At 38.6% G+C, this 19,652-nt stretch overlaps 1 protein-coding gene across 1 annotated transcript in view; it reads left to right on the top strand.

Moving 5' to 3' along the window:
• TENM4 (teneurin transmembrane protein 4) overlaps positions 1 to 19,652 on the top strand; it is a 349,236-nt gene that overhangs the window by 164,207 nt on the left and 165,377 nt on the right. Inside the window, exons 7-8 of the mRNA XM_018071344.2 lie at positions 3,016 to 3,230; positions 10,100 to 10,310. Of these exons, the coding sequence (XP_017926833.1) occupies positions 3,016 to 3,230; positions 10,100 to 10,310 (426 nt within the window). The remainder of the gene's footprint in view (positions 1 to 3,015; positions 3,231 to 10,099; positions 10,311 to 19,652) is intronic.

The following is a 19,652-nucleotide window of genomic DNA, read 5'->3' as shown; positions in this document are numbered from 1 at the left end:
TTAAGCTCAACCCTGTTTACCAAAGCACTTAACCACATGCTTACATTTAAGCATGTAACTAACTGTGATTGAAGTCAGAGAAATGTGTGTTCTTAAGTGTTTTGATGGGTCAGGGTACCTTCCTGTCAAAAATACAGATTCAGCAAGGTCTGAAATGAAATAGTTCATTTTGATATCCAAAGAAATTAGGAACAGTTGCTATGGCAACTAAAAAGTTCAAGGTAATGTGTGGAAAAAGCAAAGTAATTGACAGCTCAATTAAGAATTCAGACCTGAAGTTAATTTTAAGGAGTCAGATATTCTGATTAAAAGCCGATTTCTGATTAGAAGCCGAAATGGCTTTTTTATTGTACTTTATGAAGTATCCAGTCCGCAGAACCTGATCTTACCGTAGGCTAAAACTGATGAAATAGGGATGGATTTCAGGGACTGAGTTCAGACTGGTGAAGAGAGCCACTCTTTTGACATCAACTGCTGGCAACATGATACAACAGGATATCAGCTTCTCAGACATACAACTGTCCACCAAGAGGAGACATAAACTTTGTAACTGTGTGTACAAAAAATTATTTCTGTAAGACTGCCTTTTGCAATCACAGAAGCATTTTTATTTACATGAGCAAGCACTGCTCTCTGTACAGAATACATCCTGCATTCATTTTGTCCAGCCTCTCACTTGCATAGCAACATCTGTCATATTAAATTCTCACCTTCACTTATTCACTCTGATGTACAGTCTTTATTAATGAACATTCAGGGGGCATATAAAATACTTCAAGTTTTCATCTGAATTTCTGAGAGTCTATAAAACATGTCAGTAATAATCAGAAAAACTGTATACTTCATTTGAGCCAAAACATGTGATGTCTTTAGCTCTTTAATAGAATCCTCTACCTTTTCCTCTTACAATAATGCGATAAGAAACTTTGCATGAAGACATGGGAACTGTTTCCTTTAATCCTGACAGTGTGAAAAGTAATTTTTAGTATGCCAAATAAATACTATCAATCCAATTGATAAGGTAATTCCCTTCAGAATCAAGCTGATTTTCATTGTGCAATTGTAGTCTATCAGCACAGAATGATTCATAAGGAATGCCCATTTACCTAAGCTGCTTCTGATTATCTCCATTAATATAACACTTCAACTAAAAAAGAGTAAAAGTCAACACATGTCCCCCCCCGTATTTATTGGAAAGTGATGAGCAAAGATAAATGAGGATCTCGTAAAATTAACAGTAGCTTTTTTTTTCTGTGCACATGTATACAGCCTTTGCATATACACCTTTTGTGCTGGTATGCATAAAACTTTTGCCACAAGATAGCAGAGAAATGAAATATGCCATCAAGTCCTGCTCCAGCAATGTATTTAAGCAGTTGCTGACTTTAAATCAGTGGTTGGTTAGTATTATTGGAACCACAAGTTCTGCTAAGTTTTATTAAGTAAACAAAACAAATTAAAGCAACGTCATCCTTAATAGTTAATATGCAGGTAACTTCTATATTGATTTTCAGAGACAGCTAACAATTTACATCTTTTTCTCCTGGAAAGTTTATGTTGAGATGGTATGTGGAGAACTTTAATGAAATATTGCAATTAATATTGTATAACACTAAATGAAATATTGTCATTTGAAACACTAAAATGACATGTTCTATCAATCACCTTTTTCAATATGGCAAGTAAATTCTGAGACTGTTTCATGTGAATTCATGATAGATTGGAAAACATATTTTTGTTTCCCATTTCTCAAATATAGACTCTGGAAGAAAAAAATTCACAATTTGATCTTCCTGCAAAAGACTGTAACTACCTGGAAGTTTCTTTCTCATTTTGTTAGACTTGTTTGATCTGTGAAACACAGAGTAGTGTGCTGTAATGGCACAAATGTATTTGAATTTCCAAAATTAATAATTAGTTCTTGGTGACATATTACTCTCCTTACTAAAGCTGAAATCTTTCAGGTGATGCTACTGCATACTTTTCAACTAGAATTGTCCTTAATAAAGGCTGTTTGCTAAGCAGTTGCCTTCTTCATTGTCCTTATGCCCTGCAGCTAAAGCTGTGGCCACTGGCTATGGCACAGTCTAAAAAGGCATCATTCTGGCATTTGATTTTTCATTCTACCCCGTGTTCCCTGGTCTTCCTTTGGGACCAGATTTTTCAAAGCAGCCACCTGTTTGGAAAGCTGTGAGTCTATGAATTTCTAACCTGGAATTTCTCAGGTGTGTTTTTTAGGAGTGCCAAGCTCCCTGCTGACTCCCTTGGACAATACAGCACGTACTGATTCCATTTGAATACCTAGGCTCTCCAGCCTGGTTTGAGAAACAGATGCCTTCATTTGTCTTCTGAAAGAAAACGGATAATCATAGCGCACTTTGCAGATTATATTTAAACCCAATTAAAACCTTTCATGTAACAGACATTACTCAAGTGCAGGGTACAATTTCCTTTGTTTTTCTCAGTCCTTTTCTTTATTTACCTTTTTATGCACTGTTCAACAAGCTTCAAATACTGTTACCACTGTCAAGAATTAATTTAATAGAGAAACATTTTCCTTTCCCCACTCAGGCATCATTCATGCTGCTGTTCTCCACACCACCATTCCACTCTGTGACACGTCTATCTCACACTTACTGTACTTCTTTTTTTGTAATTTAATGGTGACTTCTCTGTTCCTGAAGTTATATTTATTTAGGATATAATATCAGATTATTTATTCTTATCTTTGGAATGTAATTGCACACTCTCTGATGTTACAATTTAAACAAAAGGCCATTTTTCTCCAGGTTGCTCTTCCCATGTTCATGTTTTCAAACAAAACAGTTACTGAAGCCAGAAATAACCCTGCCAGTTTTCCTCCCATAATCGTATGGATTGGCTAGACAAAGTTCTCAGAAGATTTCAGGACACTAATAGACTGTTTCTCAAGATCGGTGTCAGAGATACAAGTATGATTGGATTACTTTCAGGATATAAGATTAATGCAAGAATTTTGTTCCTGTGTTTTGGCAGGAAAGCCCAGTAGTTTCTTTCCAGACGACAGTTTTATAGACTCCGGAGAGATTGATGTAGGCAGACGAGCCACACAGAAGATCCCTCCTGGTATTTTTTGGAGATCTCAGGTGTTCATCGACCACCCAGTGCATCTGAAATTCAATGTGTCTTTAGGAAAGGCTGCTCTGGTTGGCATCTATGGCAGAAAAGGACTCCCACCATCACACACACAGGTAACGGGATCTTATTTCAATTAAGTAATAATTGTCTGAAATTGTACATTTGTATGGTGTATGGTTTTATTTCGTCTGTTTCTTTCAAGAATTCGTTGCATGCTTGCAAGATGTCAAAGATCCTTTATTCAGAGAAAGAGAATCAAGTGACAGTGGCACAATTTAAATGCATTAATCTGGTGGGCTGTAGGCAGAGGCAAAGCAGGCAGTTGCCTAAGGCAGCAAGCTTCTAGAGGAGGAGAAGGGTGTTCTGGTGCTGGTAGTCACTGAGGGTTGCCAGGTGGTTGCTCCAAGTAGCATGGGATACCACCTTCTTCATCCAGTGCTTTGCACAAAGGCAGCCACACTCAAACTGCATCTGAAAGAATTTCCTCATAAGCAGTTTCATGTATCTCAGATCTGTCTCTCTTTCAGCCACTGCCTTTCCCCTCTCATGGTAAGAGCAGCAAGGTTGGTAAGTCTCAGGGGAGCAAAGTTCACTTTTGTCTTTGATGCTGAAACTCCTGGAGCCTAACCCTTCACATTCTGTATGTTGACTGTCAGCTTAGACTGACATTGGTCAAGGCCAAGTAATTAATGTATAAGCAAAGAAAATCAACTTTACAGAAAGCCACCAACTCAGGCAGAAATCAAGATACAGTTATTATTCTATGGGACTGAAATGAAAGCAGATGGTTTTCTTAACACACCTTGACAAAAAACCACATCAAGAAATCACTTTCTGGGAAAAGCTATGAAGAACTATTCCCTTAAGTAAGGATTTTATACATTATTTTCTCTACTTTCCATTTCAGTTTCTAAGCTGCTCTTAACCAGATTGATTAATACATTAAGGCATAACACATTGGCAGTGCAAAGTATCTTTCTTCCACTTGCATCAGCAAGTTATCAAAGAATTAGCAGGTTTATGTTAATGTATCTTACCCTTGCCCTCCACTATTAGCTAAAAATATTTGAGATTTATAGAAATACCCTGTCTTTACTTTCTTTTTGAACAAACAAATATGTTTATTACAATCTCTTTGGGTAATACGGTATTTTCTTCACATTAGCACACCTCCAACATATTTATGTCAAAGAGGTGTCATAAATCTACACTTTCTCTGCCTGCTTTTCTGCAGAATTAAAATATTTCGGTAGGATCAGCACGTCATAAATTCAGTGCCACAGTAATGCTGTTATTACCCATTTTTAATCAGTCTCTTTTCACGGAGAGATTCAAACATTTATAACTTAAAAACTGCTGTGTTATTTGAATAAAAACTCAAGTCACAATCACATAATACTAACTGTAGATCAGAAGTCTGTGTTGATTTTATTTGTTTATTATCATCAATCTTAAATTTTGTTATGGAACAGGAGTTATTACATGAACAGTTTCAGTTGTTCTAATAACAAATGTAAAACTTAACACCTAACCCTCAGGTTTATTGAACTTAAAATCTTCACATATAGCAGGGCACATGAAGCTATGTCAAGGAGGGATTAGACTGGATTTTGGGAAAAGGTTCTTCACCCAGAGGGTGGTTGGGCACTGGAACAGGCTCTCCAGGTAAGTGATCACAGCACCAAACCTGACAGAATTCAAGAAGTGTTTGGCCAATGTTCTTAGGCACATGGTGTATTCTTGGTGCTGCCCTGTGCAGGGCCAGGAGTTGGACCCAATGATCACTGTGGGGTCCCTTCCAACTCAGGATATTCTATGATTCACTATACCCAACCACAGAAATGTTTTAAGAAATTAGCAAGCCTGCACCAACTTCACCATCACTGCTGGTCACTGCAACATGATTTTTGCTGGGACATTCTCAGTGATTTCTCAGTGTCAGGACCTTTTCCATTTAAATCAGCCTGGCTGTGTATCAGTTGAAGCCTCAGCTAAAAATGAAGTGTTGAATGTGAGATGTGGCCCATGTTTGTCAATATTACATGCTGGAAAAGGCAATACACTTGCTCAGAATCACTTGCTCCTATTTGTGTAACCACTCATTGAGAGCTGCCAAGTATATAGAAAAATTCATCATCTAGGCCAAAAATGACCAGACAGGCATTTTTCTTCAAACAATAAAAACCATGGTACACTAATAGAAACAGATCACAAAACACACCCTGTTCTGAAGAAATAATTTTATGAAGCTCCAGATTATTGAATCAATATTGATTTATTACTTGTTAATATTTTAGTTTGTTAATTGTAATTTTTCCTAGATTAATTATTTTATAAACCTGCTGTTAATTAAAGCATTGTTTTCCTTCTATATACTTTTATATGATGTTTAATCTCACCACAGTTTATTAATCAAAGTAGTCATTAAATAGGTAACCTACGTTCTCTGTTGAAATATTAAACTTGTCTCTCATATTTAATACATATTACACAAAGCTCTTCTTTTCTTTTGCATAATCCAGAGTATCTGCTGCACCTCATAAATCTAACCAATGAGTTATATATTTCAAAATTTTTCAAGGAATTTCATAAACAAAACTTTGCAAAATGTGTGCTTAGAGCAGTGTACGGTACAGAGTAGTACAGTCTCTACTAGAAGAATTTAATAAAGGGTCAATTATTTTTTCCCAAGCCTATTTGATGGCAGTAGTAAAGCTCCAGCTGATTATCAGGAGTTTTTTTCAGTGTTACATAATAAGATATTTCTTCTATTTAGATAATTCTTCTGTTTTATGAGCCTTAACATAGTTTATGCTGTTTCAGGATCTTTGAATTGATCCTAAAGCTGTAAAGCCTTGGAATATATTCCTGAATTTCATAAAATATTTGTGGCTGTTTGACCCTGGATGAATGTCAGGTGCCCACCAGAGCTACTCTGTCACTCCCCTCCACAACTGGACAGGGGAGAGAAAAATACCATGACAAGCTCATGAGTTGAGATAAGGAGAGGGAGACATCACTCACCAGTTACCATCACAGGCAAAACAGACTTGACTTGGGGAATTTATTTAAATTTATTACGAATCAAAATCAGAGTAGGATAATTAAGAAGTAAAAAAGATCTTAAAAACACCTTCCCCCCACCCCTCCCTTCTTCCCGCGTTTAACTTTATTCCCGATTCTCTACCTCCTCCCACCCAGCAGCACAGGGAAATGGGGAATGGAGGTTACAGTAGTATTTTTTTTTTTTCCTTCCTAGATATGTTATCACAGAGGTGACAATTGCTACCATCACTCATGGGTTCACACTTAACCATTGGCGGGTCTGTCTTGGAGCTAAGTGGAATTGCCTCTGCCTTGGAGAGAAAAGGGGAAGCTTCTAGCAGCTTTTCAAAGAAGCCACCCTTGTAGCCCCCTCACTACCAAAATCTGGCCATGCAAACCTAATACAATGTTTGAAGTCATATTTATCCATGCTAAAATAACAAACCTATTCCAAATTCTCTTTGGGAAACTTTCTCTGGCTGTGGTGATTGTGTTCTCTTTGAGGTTGCCAACAACTATTATCACTAATAAGTAGGAAGAAAAAGCAAGGTCCAACTTTCTTTAGTCTTAGAAATAGATCATGCAGAAGCCCAAAAGAGTTCACTGTTAACTAAAGGTATTTCTTCTCATTTTTCTCAACAAATCATAATAAAAGTTACACAATTTTGTTATGGTGTATTAGATTTAATCTTCCTAGATCAAATCCTTTTGTAAAACTCATTTTAGCCTAGGCCAAATTTTAATAAATCATAAATTTTAGGGATTGGCCATCACAGCTTGTGGAGAGCATTTTTCCATTTGTACAGTTTGAATTGATTAACATGGTGTTTTATCTGTGATTTCCATGCTGGCAGTAACTAATTGCCTATTAAAAATCTTTGAATGTATTAAAATGCAATAAAGCACAATCCATTTGTGGCTCAATTAATATTTACAACTAGTAACTAGTAACTTGGCAAAGTCACTAACATCTGCAGCAGCATCTTGCAAATATTTATAAAAATAAACTTTTGTGTTTGGCAGGAAGCCCAAGTAAGCATAACAGAGATTGGTCTGGAACAACAGCAGCTCACCATACTCGAGTACCTTGAAATTGTTTTCATTTCACGAAGCTTTAAGTATCTACATCTAGTATATAGCACAAAATGGATGCTTGTAAGCACAATCCACAGGACATTTCTTAGATGTCCGCTTTAGGATGAGGCAGGTTGCATCCTGAAAGTGTCTCTTTCTTTGCCTGCAATCCAGTGGTTCTAGAAAATTAATTCAGGCTGCCATGGAGATGTCAGCACTTGGTGAGGTGAACTTTACCTATGGTTTCTGCCGTTACCTATTAAAAGTCTGGTCAAGCTGTTCCATGACGCTCCAAAATGAAAATGGCAATAAGTAGGTTTTTCTCTTACTGGTTTTAACTTCTTCAGTTCACCTGGCCAATGTGTTCCTTAGTCAAACTCAGCTCCGTTGAGATGTTCCCGGCACCCAAATACCACTATGATGTCCTGTGTCACTGTCCTGCTCAGCTGTGTCAGTCATGCTCACACTAAAATCTGACGAGGCAATAGCTCATGCTCAGAGTGGCTACAAGTACCTGGCTCACAAAGTGTAATTCAAACCAACCTCTCACCACTATCCTCTTAAATAATTCTATTATTTTCATAGGATCATAGAATCATAGAATATCCTGAGTTGGAAGGGACCCATCAGGATCATCAAGTCCAGCACCTGATCCTGCACAGGGACAGCTCCAAGAGTCACATCATGTGCCTGAGAGCATTGTCCAAACGCTTCTTGAACTCTGGCAGGCTTGGTGCTCTGACCACTTCCCTGGAGAGCCTGTTCCAGTGCTAAACCACACTCTGGGTGGAAAACCTTTTCCTGATATCTTATCTAAACCTCCCCTGCGTCACCTTCATGCTGTTTCATTGAGTCCTGCACTGACCATGGGAATGAAGAGATCTGTACCATCCCCTCCTCTTCTCCTCGTGATGATATTGAAGACCACCGTGAGGTCTCCTCTCAGTCTCCTCTTCTCCAGGCTGAACAGACCAAGTGACCTCAGCCACTCCTCATACAGCTTCCCCTCAAGGCCCTTCACCATCTTTGTTGGCCTCCTTTGGACACTCTCTAATGGCTTAATGCCTTTCTTGTATTGTGGTGCCCAAAACTACACACAATGTTCAGTGCAGAGCAGAGCAGGACAATCCCCTCCCTCAACCGGCTGGAGATGCTTCACCTGATGCACCCCAGTACATGGTTGGCCCTTTTTCCAAAACACAAATGTACATTTTTAAGTACATGTGTTTAGAATTTATACTTACATTATATTTTTAGATTTTATATTGTATATTTTTATAATTTTTATTTACATTGTATTTTTTTCAAAACAGAAACTCTGTCTCTGGCAAAGCTGACTTGGATAGACACTCAAAAGAAATGACTTTGCAGGTGTGCCGGCTTTTACATTTGTAAAAAGATACTTCAGCACCAAATTTGAGATGTACTGAAATGTAGCAAAAAAAAAAAAATAGTAAAGCAAGGCTCAAAACTAATTTCCTGTACAATGAATATTTAAAAATACATAAGTAGAATAGACTAGGGACAAATTTGCCATTTCATCTGCGAGCTATGTCATATATAGCTTATTTCTCAAAATGTTTTGGAAATAAAACACTTTTTTTCTGACTTAGTAACTTAACCTTTTTAACTTCACAACTTTAACTTTTTTAAACTTCTTACTTTTCCTGCATAGGAAACAACATGTCATCAAGTCCTTATCTTGGTTGACTTTGAAGACCATAGCAGACGACTTAATAATATAACAAGCATCCAAATTTTGCTACAATAAAGCGAAAAGGGTTAAGCAGCCTGAATATTGTTGCTGCACTCAGCCAACACTCAGCAGCCATTCAGTACAGCAACATTTACTGGTTCAGAAAGAAGTGGTGTTGTTTCTTTCTGCCTGTTTTCCTTCCTCCTGACAAAAATTACAACCTTAGTTGACCATCTGGATGAGAGAGGTAAAACCAAGCGAAGTCAGGGAATTGAAAAGCTGAGTATTGCCTCAACTACTGGATTTTCCTTGCGAGGTGTCCTGATCGTCTAAACACATGATAAAAGTCAGATTAGATAAGATTCATTTAACATTTGTGATGTCTGCTAGGCTTGTCTGCCTCATCCCATTAATATAATACCAGACAAACTGCAAATATTGCAGAAAATCAGTGGGAAGTTATTTAAATAGGGAACTAAAGGTAGTTTTAATACTAGTAGCAAAAGCAAAGCAACTGTGCAGCTGAAGTTACCCTGACAAAAAAGAAATGTGTCCTTTTGAGGAAAATTCCAAGAGCCACTCCTTAAATGGGACTTTTCTACATCATTTGTCTCTTTTACATCTTCATTTTTCCTGATCTTTTAACCACTTTTGCTATTGCAATAAGAAAAAACCCTTGTTGGCTAAGCAAAATACTTCTGCAAAACTTCTACCAGAATTTACTTTAAAATACTTCTTATTTTTTCCTTTATGACCCATAGGAATTCTGGCGAACAACCCGGTTAGGCTAGGTATATTTTTCTGTCTTATTTTATATTAGGCAAGGCACAAAGAAGACAACAAATAAGCTTCTTAGTGTCATACAGTGCAATTAAGGCATGGTCTCATGTTTCCCTAACTGTATTTCTACAAAATGAGAACACCTCTGTAGGGCCAATATGCCCTACGTCACATTTTAAATAAAGATGATTTCTTGATTCATGTAATTACAGAAAAAATACATTCATATACTAGCTATGTCCAAAATGGTTACTTGCGGATAGTCCAGGAACATACTCGAGTTACTAGGGAAAATCCTGTTTATGATGCTTCTGTAGACCCAGAATAAGAGACCAAGCTTGAGGATTTCTGATACACACAGAAACATCACTCCTTCTTGTGTTTCAGTTTGACTTTGTCGAGCTCCTCGATGGAAGACGTCTACTGACACAGGAGGCGAGGAGCTTGGAAGGACCTCAGCGGCAACACAGAGCTTTTATGCCCTTATCCAGCCACGAGACGGGATTTATCCAGTATTTAGATTCAGGAATATGGCATTTAGCCTTCTACAATGATGGCAAGGAATCGGAAGTGGTTTCTTTTCTTACTACTGCTATTGGTAAGGATTTCCTCTATTATTCCTAAATATGCCTTGAGGCTGGGTATTAATGCACATACTCAAATTGCATGATGGCTTTATGTGGTTTTGGAGAGAATGCTTGAAGGGGATTGTATTAAGCAACAAGCTAAATGCTCTTAGGCCCTAAATGTTGTGTAAGTATTTTGTAGGCCTCTTAAGTAACTATAACCATAATGAGATCCTGCCCAGTGCCAAAAATGGTCTGCAAGCTGGAAAATCCCTGTTTTATTTTCTTACTTTGATCTTCCTTTTATTTAGTTGTTTTTTGCTGGTTTTGTTTGCTTGATTTTTTGTTTGTTTCATTGGGTTTTTTGTCTTTCTGGAGCAGAGTTGTAGGAATAATTGAAGAACAGGCAGCAGCACCATGCCACCGTTTTGTGTGACAGTCTTGCTCTTGAACACAGTCAAAATTACTCAAGCTGGAGTTCAGGCAGAGGGCTGGGGTTAAAACTCTAATGAAAAGCACTGCAAGGCTTGGTAGGAGCAACCACAATAACAGAAATCTCTGTTTCTCCCTGCTAACAGAATGAAGCTGAGATTGCTTACAAAGAACAAATTAACTAAAGAGGTCTCTTGAATTCTCTGGCAGTAAAATGCCCTGCCAGTTCAGCACACAGACACGGATTTGTTGTCATCCAAGGAGGAAAGAATACTGCCAGTGAGTGCCTGTCAGCACACTGAGTATTCTTCTTCCATCCTGTAAATATCAGAATCTGTTTCTGATTCAATAATACTTAATTTTAAATTTAATTGACCTGTTGAAACTGTTCATATAACTCAATTCATTTGGTTGTAATTTAAAGATTACTCCATAAAACTAGCACTCAGCTTTCTTCTAGCCACAGTGATTGTTTAATGGAGTTTTTTTCTTTGTGGAAAAAAGCAGACTCATTCCAAAACTGCCATTAATTCCTCTCCCAAAAGAGGCATTGGTGTTGAGTCTCAGCTGTCTGCAGTAGTTACCTAAGAGCTATGGGCTGTAATTTGTCTTTGCAGGTTAATTAAAAGTTTAGGTCTTATTAAAACAAAGTCATTAAGATCCCAGTATTCCATTTTAGCACTAGAGTTTATCTAATGCAGAAGTGGAAACTGCTATAATACTTTGTGTTAAATTTAAAACTTGGAAATGCAATGTTTAGTCCTGTTCATAGTTGAGCAACACCAGAAATAGTTGTATGTTAGCTTGTGAAATTGAGGTGTTACTCTATAGAATGTGGATTTACTTTCATTTAGTTTACTTTAGCAGTTTGATTTTTTTACTAACACCAACCAGCGAACCTTCAGGTATTCTTCTGAAGGCAGCTTTTTTTCCTTGTCTAAGAATTTCTTCAGTTCAGCATTTCCCATCAGAAAAAAAATCAGTAAGGCTGTCACAGCAGAAAACACTTTTAAAGCACAGTTACTACTTGTTCTTGTTTTCAAACTGATGCTTATGAGTTCTAGCCACACTTTCCTCTTGGCCTCATTGCACTAAAGTAGGGGGGAAAAAAAAGAAAAAAAGAGAAAAAACATTCTTAATTTACCTTTGAACAGCAAGAGAATAGTGTGGGTGAGAAGCATGTCAGATGTCTTTAAGGCAATCCTATTTTTGTTTGTTTATTCTCTGCTATACCTTCATGACCACATGATGAGGAGAACAGTCCATGATACAGACTCCATGATATATTCTATATATCCCCTGCTGACCTTCAATCATTCTGTATTTCAGTACAAGGAAGTTTTTTTTTGTTATATAAGAGAGAGCATTGGTTGGGGATCACTTTACCCACTGGCAGCTGTATATCAATACAAAGTTATAGTGTAGAAAAAACTGTTTAGGTACAAGCTATGCATTTTGAAACTCACTTAAGTAAAAATTTTAGGTAGGAAGATGTGATTTCTTAGCTGAAATTTGTCCAGAAAAGTGCAGCATTTGTATAAGTACGGTAAGAGTGATAGCCTTAACAGGTTGAGACCTTTCTTCTTAGTCTAGATTTCAACAGCTTGTTTAAAAAAAAAAATCTAGTCAGTGTTTTGTGTAAATATACTGTAATGCTTCAGAACCTTTCTAGTGTATTCATGAGGTCTGGCAAGACATGATTGCTAAATCCTAAGTATATAAATACTGTGGCACTGTAGTGTTATAATTTTTTTCTTCACCCCCAGAGTAAAGAGGATAAAGCAACATGACAGTTCTTATGAACCAATGTGTAAAGTTGCAACACCAAACAAATAAATCAAGTTACACATGATGGAGCCTTAGATCTATCTGTGTGGGGTGAGGAACCTTCAGAAAAGTTGTGTTGACTGTCAGAGGCAAGCTACCATTTAATTTGATTTCTGTGGCAAGAGCACCTAGAAAAATCTCCCTTTATTATTTCACTGACATAGGGCTTACAGTAAGAGTGAGTTTGAAAAGTATAGCTGTGATGCAGAAAGAACTAGGATCTGGTGATGTGAGAAGAGGACCAGCAGTCTGAAACTCCTGAATTGTGATTGATGTGCTAATTCTGCCCTTGCCTAGGCTCATGCTTCAGCTGCTCACTGTACAAAACTGAGGAAACTGAAATTTCGCAGCAGACGCTGTGAGGGTGATAGAACTGCTGGGAAAATGCATGAAACATTAATTAATAATCATAGATAATAGTAGAAAGCACAAAATTGAAAATGGTTATCATAATGATAAGCTCATAAAGCCAAACTGTGCAGTCATTCCTTCAGGCAAACATCCTGTGTGTGAGGACTCACCTAAATAAATGACCGTAGCTTTTACTTGAGCAGTAAACATGTTGGATGTAAAGGGTGTTGATTTTCTGAGTCTATCTGGTATGTTCCAACAGACTGAAGTTTTCAGTGCCACTAAAATCATTGCAGGCTCTGTATGACATTGTCAACTGCAAAAGGACTGTGCAGTCCTTTTCTGGAATGATTTGGCCTCCATTATTCCAGTGAAAGCTGGAGAAAAATTGGAAAAAAGCATCTGTATTCCCAGTTTGATAGCACACAGTTAATTTCATAAATTGTGAGGCTGTCCATCACACAGCTTCGAAATCCAGTGTAACTGTAACTTAATCAACTCAGGAACATTAGCACAGATTTTGAGGGCAGGAGAGTCTGTTTTCTAAAAGGGTGTGGAATCGTCATCACGAAAGAGTTAGGTGGTGTCAAAATATGTGCCTGTTACATGCCACTGAATGTAAACATGGGGAGAATAGAGCCTCCTAATGCCTGTCAGAGCATATACTTTTGCATAATATAGACAATTCAGGTGGAGGGAAAAAGATTATTCTGGGAAAGTTTTCAGCTTTCAATAGCATTTTTATATCCCATTCTTTTGAATTACAGTGCAAGAAATTATAAAGGAATGGACAATCGAGGTCTCTCGATAACAAATTAACCTTTTTGAAAATGACATTCTGAAATTTCTAATAGGAACACTTCTTTGAGAAGCACCTTGTGGATTCACCTCTGCCTGATAGTGGTAATTTATTCAGAGCAATCTTGTCTAAGTGGAGCAAAATAGTAGGCTGAGGAATCAGCTGGAATCAGCACATCTGAGACAGAGATTTTGGCCAAAAATCTGCTTGGTAGAAGCAAGAAACATCTGAAAGCCTGAAAACAGCATCTATGGAGTCAGAGAGAAAGTGTCTTCCAGCAGCTGTTACTGCTGAGTTCAGGCAAGCTTGGCTGTGCAGGGCCACTGAGAAATCAAAAGGAAAAGCAAAGTCAACTGTCTGTGAGAGGAGAGCATCACTGCTTACCAGCATGTCACCCAGCAAGCAACAGGAAACACATGTAGAATGCCTGTGACAGGATGCAAGGTTTTATCTCACTTCTATCATCTGCAAGAGACAGTGTTTAAGAAAAGGACTGTTCCCCCTGCCCCCTCTACTATCCGTAAAAAGACCTACTGTAAGTAGTTTCCTCCATCAAAGTGCAAGACGAGCTCCCTTATTGTTTGTAAGGGATTGCCAGCACATACAGCACTTGGCAATATACATCAAAAGGCAAGTGCCCTTCCTGCAATAGCTTAAAATGTAGCCCACCCCCATGCAGTCCCTAGGACAGCAGTTCACGCAAGAAGGGTACCAGCAGAGGAGCACTTCACAGTAGAACTGAGCTTAGAGAGGAGAAATTGGAGGTCACAGAGACAAACATGGGACTGGGAACCCTCCTTGTGTGAGAGGTGATAAGGATGACTCTTCCTTAGCGCAGTGTGAAAATGCCTTTGTGTTTACCTTGTTCTTAGCAAAGGGGAAAGGAAGAGCCTGAGTAACTCTTTATTTGCTTCCCTTACTTTTGCTGCCTATGTGTAGGCTAACTTAAACTCTAGCAACTTCCACTTTAGAGAGATGCAGAAGTGTGATCCACTTAGAGTCTCAAAGCTATTCACATTATTTACACTTGCTTTGCTAATGTCTGGAAAAGTCTAAATTGTTTTCATGTAAATATTGAGGAGTTGGGATACTGTGCAGAGTAACATGGGGTGTGATCTGTTCTGGCTTGCACTTTTCTTTTAGCTCCTTAATGCCTCAGTTACTCAACTTCAAAGTCCTCCATGTGCTATTAGGTCTTCAAGATTCTGAATGAGGAAAAGTGGTTTTAATGGCCCAGCTATCCTTTTCCAAACTTCTTAGGCTAAAGAGGCTGAAAGTTCAGCAAGTATTTTGCTGAATCAAAACTCTTTAACTGTTAATGAGACTCCATTTGCTCCATGAAAGTGCTCAGTTCTCCCCTACTGCATGAGTATGGTCATCTTAGCCCTTCCCATGTTTCAGAGAGGGACTACAGAGCACTTCCACCTTGTGGTAACACTCTATGGATAATTAGTTAGTAACCCATTTCTTCTCACACTGGCAACTCTTTTTTTGCTCTGCACAGAAAAAGAAACACAGCAGCGTATGAGAACTGTGCCAGGAAAGAAAATTACTTAATTTTTGATGTTATTGGTCTCTCTCCTGCAAAATAACAGCAGAGCTTTGCATGCTCTGCAAATAGTTTTTTGTCTTCAGCTCTGTGTGTCCCACTACAAGCCTTTGCTTGACAGGCACTCTGTCAGATGGTCACTGCTTTTTTTGATTACCTTCTTGTTGCTGCCACCCATTTTTTGATGCTTTATCTCCTACTTTCAGCTCTTACCTAGCTTCTCTGAATGTGGCAAAGCTTGTAGGTCTCAGTCAGGTAATATTTAGAAAAGATACAGTCACTCAATTCAGGTAGAAAGCAAAAGGGGCATTTATGAGTCCCTGCCAGGCTGTGTTAGTTTTTTTTTTCCTTATGTATTTGATCTCATGAATGACATTTAGTTGACAGGTCTACTTGATTGAAAACTTAACGCTTATCCACAGAGTGGGCTGAGGTTATGCTGCAGCACTGCAAAGTGTCTTCCACTAAACATCCAGCTGGTCACAGAAGTGAAGTCCTCTGTGAGAATAGAATTAGTCCATGCAGAATGGTAACAGGAAGGCAGGAGGTTGCCCTCTCCATCCTAGCTAAATCCAGTTCAGTCTGATAGATAGGGTATCAAAAGGAGAGACAGAAACGTGAGGTCAACTGCCTCTGCCTGAGCTTTGTGAGCTGCAAGAATTCCCCTCTCAAAGCAGGTGCAGTAGTGTGCCTGCTGAAATTTCACTTTTTCATCCAACCCATGTATAAATCCAGTTTGTTCTCTTTGTTAGGCATAATAAAAAGCAAACATGAGCTGAACCTGGATCTGGAAATGGAAGGAGGGCTGTGTGGAGGTTAAACTTTTCACATTAGTTTGTACTCCCCATACCTAGAGTTTTTTTGTTTACTGTTCTCAATAACACACTGATGATGTTTTTGGATAGTGATACAGCCCTTAAAACTTTAGCACCTGGAAGTCAACAACAGCTTTATCAGTGTCCCTTTAATCTTTTCACATTTTTCCCCCAAGCTGATAAACAGTCTCATTTCCCAGTCAAGTGAGCCAAGGGGGGTGAGCATGTTCCAATGTTGGAGTTTATCTCCCTGTCTGCCTTTTCAGACAGCTCCGAACAGATCAAAAATTCCTTCTGGTTCTTAAATCCCTTTCAGCTTCAGTCAGTAATGTATTGATGTACAATGTATGTGATTCCATGGCACACCGCTCCCTAAATGTTAACTGCAGCTTTCTGCCTGCTGCTGCTAGATCTGCAGCACTTCCAAGAATCATGAAGTTAGGCTAGTTGTTTCAAATCTAGATAGTATTCGTGATGACCTTTTTTCTCTCTGCAAATGTCTGAAACAATTCTTACATAATAATCCTGCTTCCCAAGCCATAATGGTAGGCAAAATTATTAATTCAGGATTTTTCCATTGAAGATGTAAGGCATCTATACTAAAGAGGAAATTAAGGACACGTCTCAAAGATAATTAGATAATAAGAAGCCTGTAAAGGTCAGATGCTTGGCTGTGACACCTTCCCAGCTGCTCTTTCTGTATAGAGGGTATCTCTTCATTGATGCTCTGCGGGTAAAAACTAGCAGTAGAAAATTACAATGTGTAAAACTAGGTTAGTTTTAAAGCAGAGATGTAATAATTTATTTAATGTTAGATTTGAACTTTTTATTTTGTTATTTTGATTTCTGTATGTACACTCCTCTTTCAATAGATCTTATGATTACAAGTGATTATTTCAGTGGGAAAAATAGACAAGTGGACAGATATTTTCATTTGTGTTGCTGTACAAAAGAGATTAAGTTATGCTTGTTAAGACTGCTTGGATGCCAATAAGTATTCATCTCAGTAGAAGTTAGATGTCTGAACGTCTTTAATGTTCCAGGTTTTGTCTGGTTTTGATCATCTTTAAAGTGATAAAAAAATGAAGGTAGATTTGTCTTTTTGAAAAGCATTGCCTGCATCTGTACTTACAAGGAATGGTAGCATTGAACTTGCATGTCTGTGTGCTGTTTGCAGGCAGGCACGTTCTCTTGATCTGAATAGCTTGTACAAAAGGTTTATTCATTGGGGTAATTACTTTAGTTTTAGGGTCAAGAAAAGGTTTATTTAATACTGAAGTTAAAGCCGTTTTCTTTCATTCTGTTATTTCTGTCCCTGTGTTTTTCTGTTCACTTTTTTTCAGAACAGCAGAATTCTGCCTTAATAACATGGCATGTAAGTGCTGTCTGAGGGGTTCTGGAGAAATGTGTAAAACCATGCATATGGTTTTCGTTTTTACACTTTTGTATATAGCACTTTCCACACAGCCCAGACTATGGGCTAATGTAAGCACAGCTTGTTTTATTCCTGTGTCGTATTACCGAGCTGCTAGAGGAGCTCTGTGCACACTTTTCTTTCCATGAATGCTCCCCTGCTAAAGCACAGAAATAACGTTGGGGGAGTTACTTGTCCGCTTTGGCAAACAAAAGAAGAACTCTTTCTGTACTAGAACAACAGACTTTTTAAAGCCTTAATTTTCCAAAGGCTGTATTAAAGTGTACATACGTGCATGCAAGACCACAAAAAGGAGAGAAGCCAACAACATCAGCACCTCAGGAGTCAGTAGACCAATCTCTCATTTTGCATGGGGGCAAAGCAGGATGAGAAGGACATAGTCTGTACAGTAACTCCTGGCATATGTTGACTTTTTAAATGATAGCAGCTGGTCTGTGTATTAGATGTGTGACTGCTTTCTTTTCCTAAGCGCTACAGCAGTCTCAGAAAAAGTTTCATAAGTTATGTTAACCTGATTTCTGGACAGCTTGCTGGAGGCTCTGAGACAGAACGTGATTTGACCAAGTTTGTGCAGTGAGTCTGCTAGAGGCAGAAACAGCCATAAGTTCTGCTTTTTCAATGGCCCTGATCAAAGTCCACTGCATTGGCCTGAGTGCAGGCATCTAGCAGCACCTGAGATGCTCCAGGGAGCTGAGGGCATCTCTACAGTGGGGCATCTCTACCTAAAACCTGGAGAAGATTCAGGCCCTTCCATTGCAGTGGCTGCAGACCAGGCATTGTACTTGAGAGCATGTCCCTAGCACCAGGCATTTACCTAACTGAACCTCAGATTCAGTCATTCCAGCCAGTACATTCTTAGTTAGCAGGCTGGATGTATTAACTGAAGACTTTGTGTAAAATGAAATTTAATCTTTAATACACACAAAATTATAACATTGCCAAGGTTTCACGGCACTTATTTGACTGAGATCACATTTGAGGTTCTCTCTGTGTGTATGCAAGAATGGTTTGCTTTTTTTCCCCCTGGAATACACCAACTTAAAACATCATTTAAAATGAAACTCAAGGCCAGCTTTAGCCTTGCCCTGAGCTATGAGAGCAGAAGTTGTAATGTACTGAACGTGAAGTAACTTCCCTCTTGGTAGTGCAGCTCCAGAAGTTGAACCCTGAAGGCTGCATAATTGTTGTTTCCTGTATTAGTTTGTAACAATTTATGAGAGTGGGAAGGAACAAAAAAAAAAAAAATTCTTTGCAATCCCTTGGGCAAATTGGGCATATGAGAGTTTCATTTACTGGAGTGAAATTCAGGTCTAAAAATATTCCAACTGCAAAAAAAGGAAATCTAGGAAGAAAATAACTGTACTCAAGGTATCTTTTTAGATTTCTGCAGCCTTGTCACTGGTATGTTACAAGTATGGATTAAACTGGTGCAGCCTCACCTTGAATATTGTGTGCAGTTTTGGGTACCACAGTATAAGAAAGATATTAAGTTGTTAGAGAGCATCCAAAGGAGGGCAGTAGAGATGGTGAAGTGCTTTGAGGAGGAGCTGTATGACGAGTGACTGAGGTCACTTGGTCTGTTCAGCCCGGAGAAGAGGAGACTGAAGGGAGACCTCATTGCAGTCTACAACTTCCTTGTAAGGGGAAGAGGAGGGGCAGGCACTGATCTCTGTGGTGACCAGTGACAGGACCCAAGGGAATGGCCTGAAGCTGTGTCAGGGGAGGTTTACGTTGGATATTAGAAAAAGGTTCATCACCTAGAGGATGGTTGGGCACTGGAACAGGCTCCCCAAGGAAGTGATCAGAGCACCAAGCCTGACAGAGTTCAAGAAGCATTTGGACAATACTCTCAGACACATGATATGACTCTTCAGGATGGTGCTGTGCAGGGACAGGAGTTGGACTCGATGATCCTTGTGGGTCCCTTCCAACTCAGCATATTCTGTGATTCTGTGAAGTCTTATTGTGCTTCGAAGCTGCATTGTAGAAGGAAGAAGAAGGCAACTTCACTCCAACAGCTACTCTTTGTTTAAAATCATTCACTGATTTTTTTCCCCAGCTAACTTCTAACCTATGATCACATTTCAAGTGATTTAGAACAGAGGTTTTTTTCAGATGGTCAATTCTATTTCAAGACCCTTTCATGCTTTTAGCACTGCTCACATT

This window comes from Manacus vitellinus, unplaced genomic scaffold (genome assembly GCF_001715985.3).
Source record: "Manacus vitellinus isolate BGI_N305 unplaced genomic scaffold, ASM171598v3 scaffold_2_pilon, whole genome shotgun sequence".
NCBI classification, from domain to species: domain Eukaryota; kingdom Metazoa; phylum Chordata; class Aves; order Passeriformes; family Pipridae; genus Manacus; species Manacus vitellinus.
The sequence above is the reverse complement of the archived record's forward strand: the minus strand, read 5'-3'. Positions and strand labels throughout refer to the sequence as shown.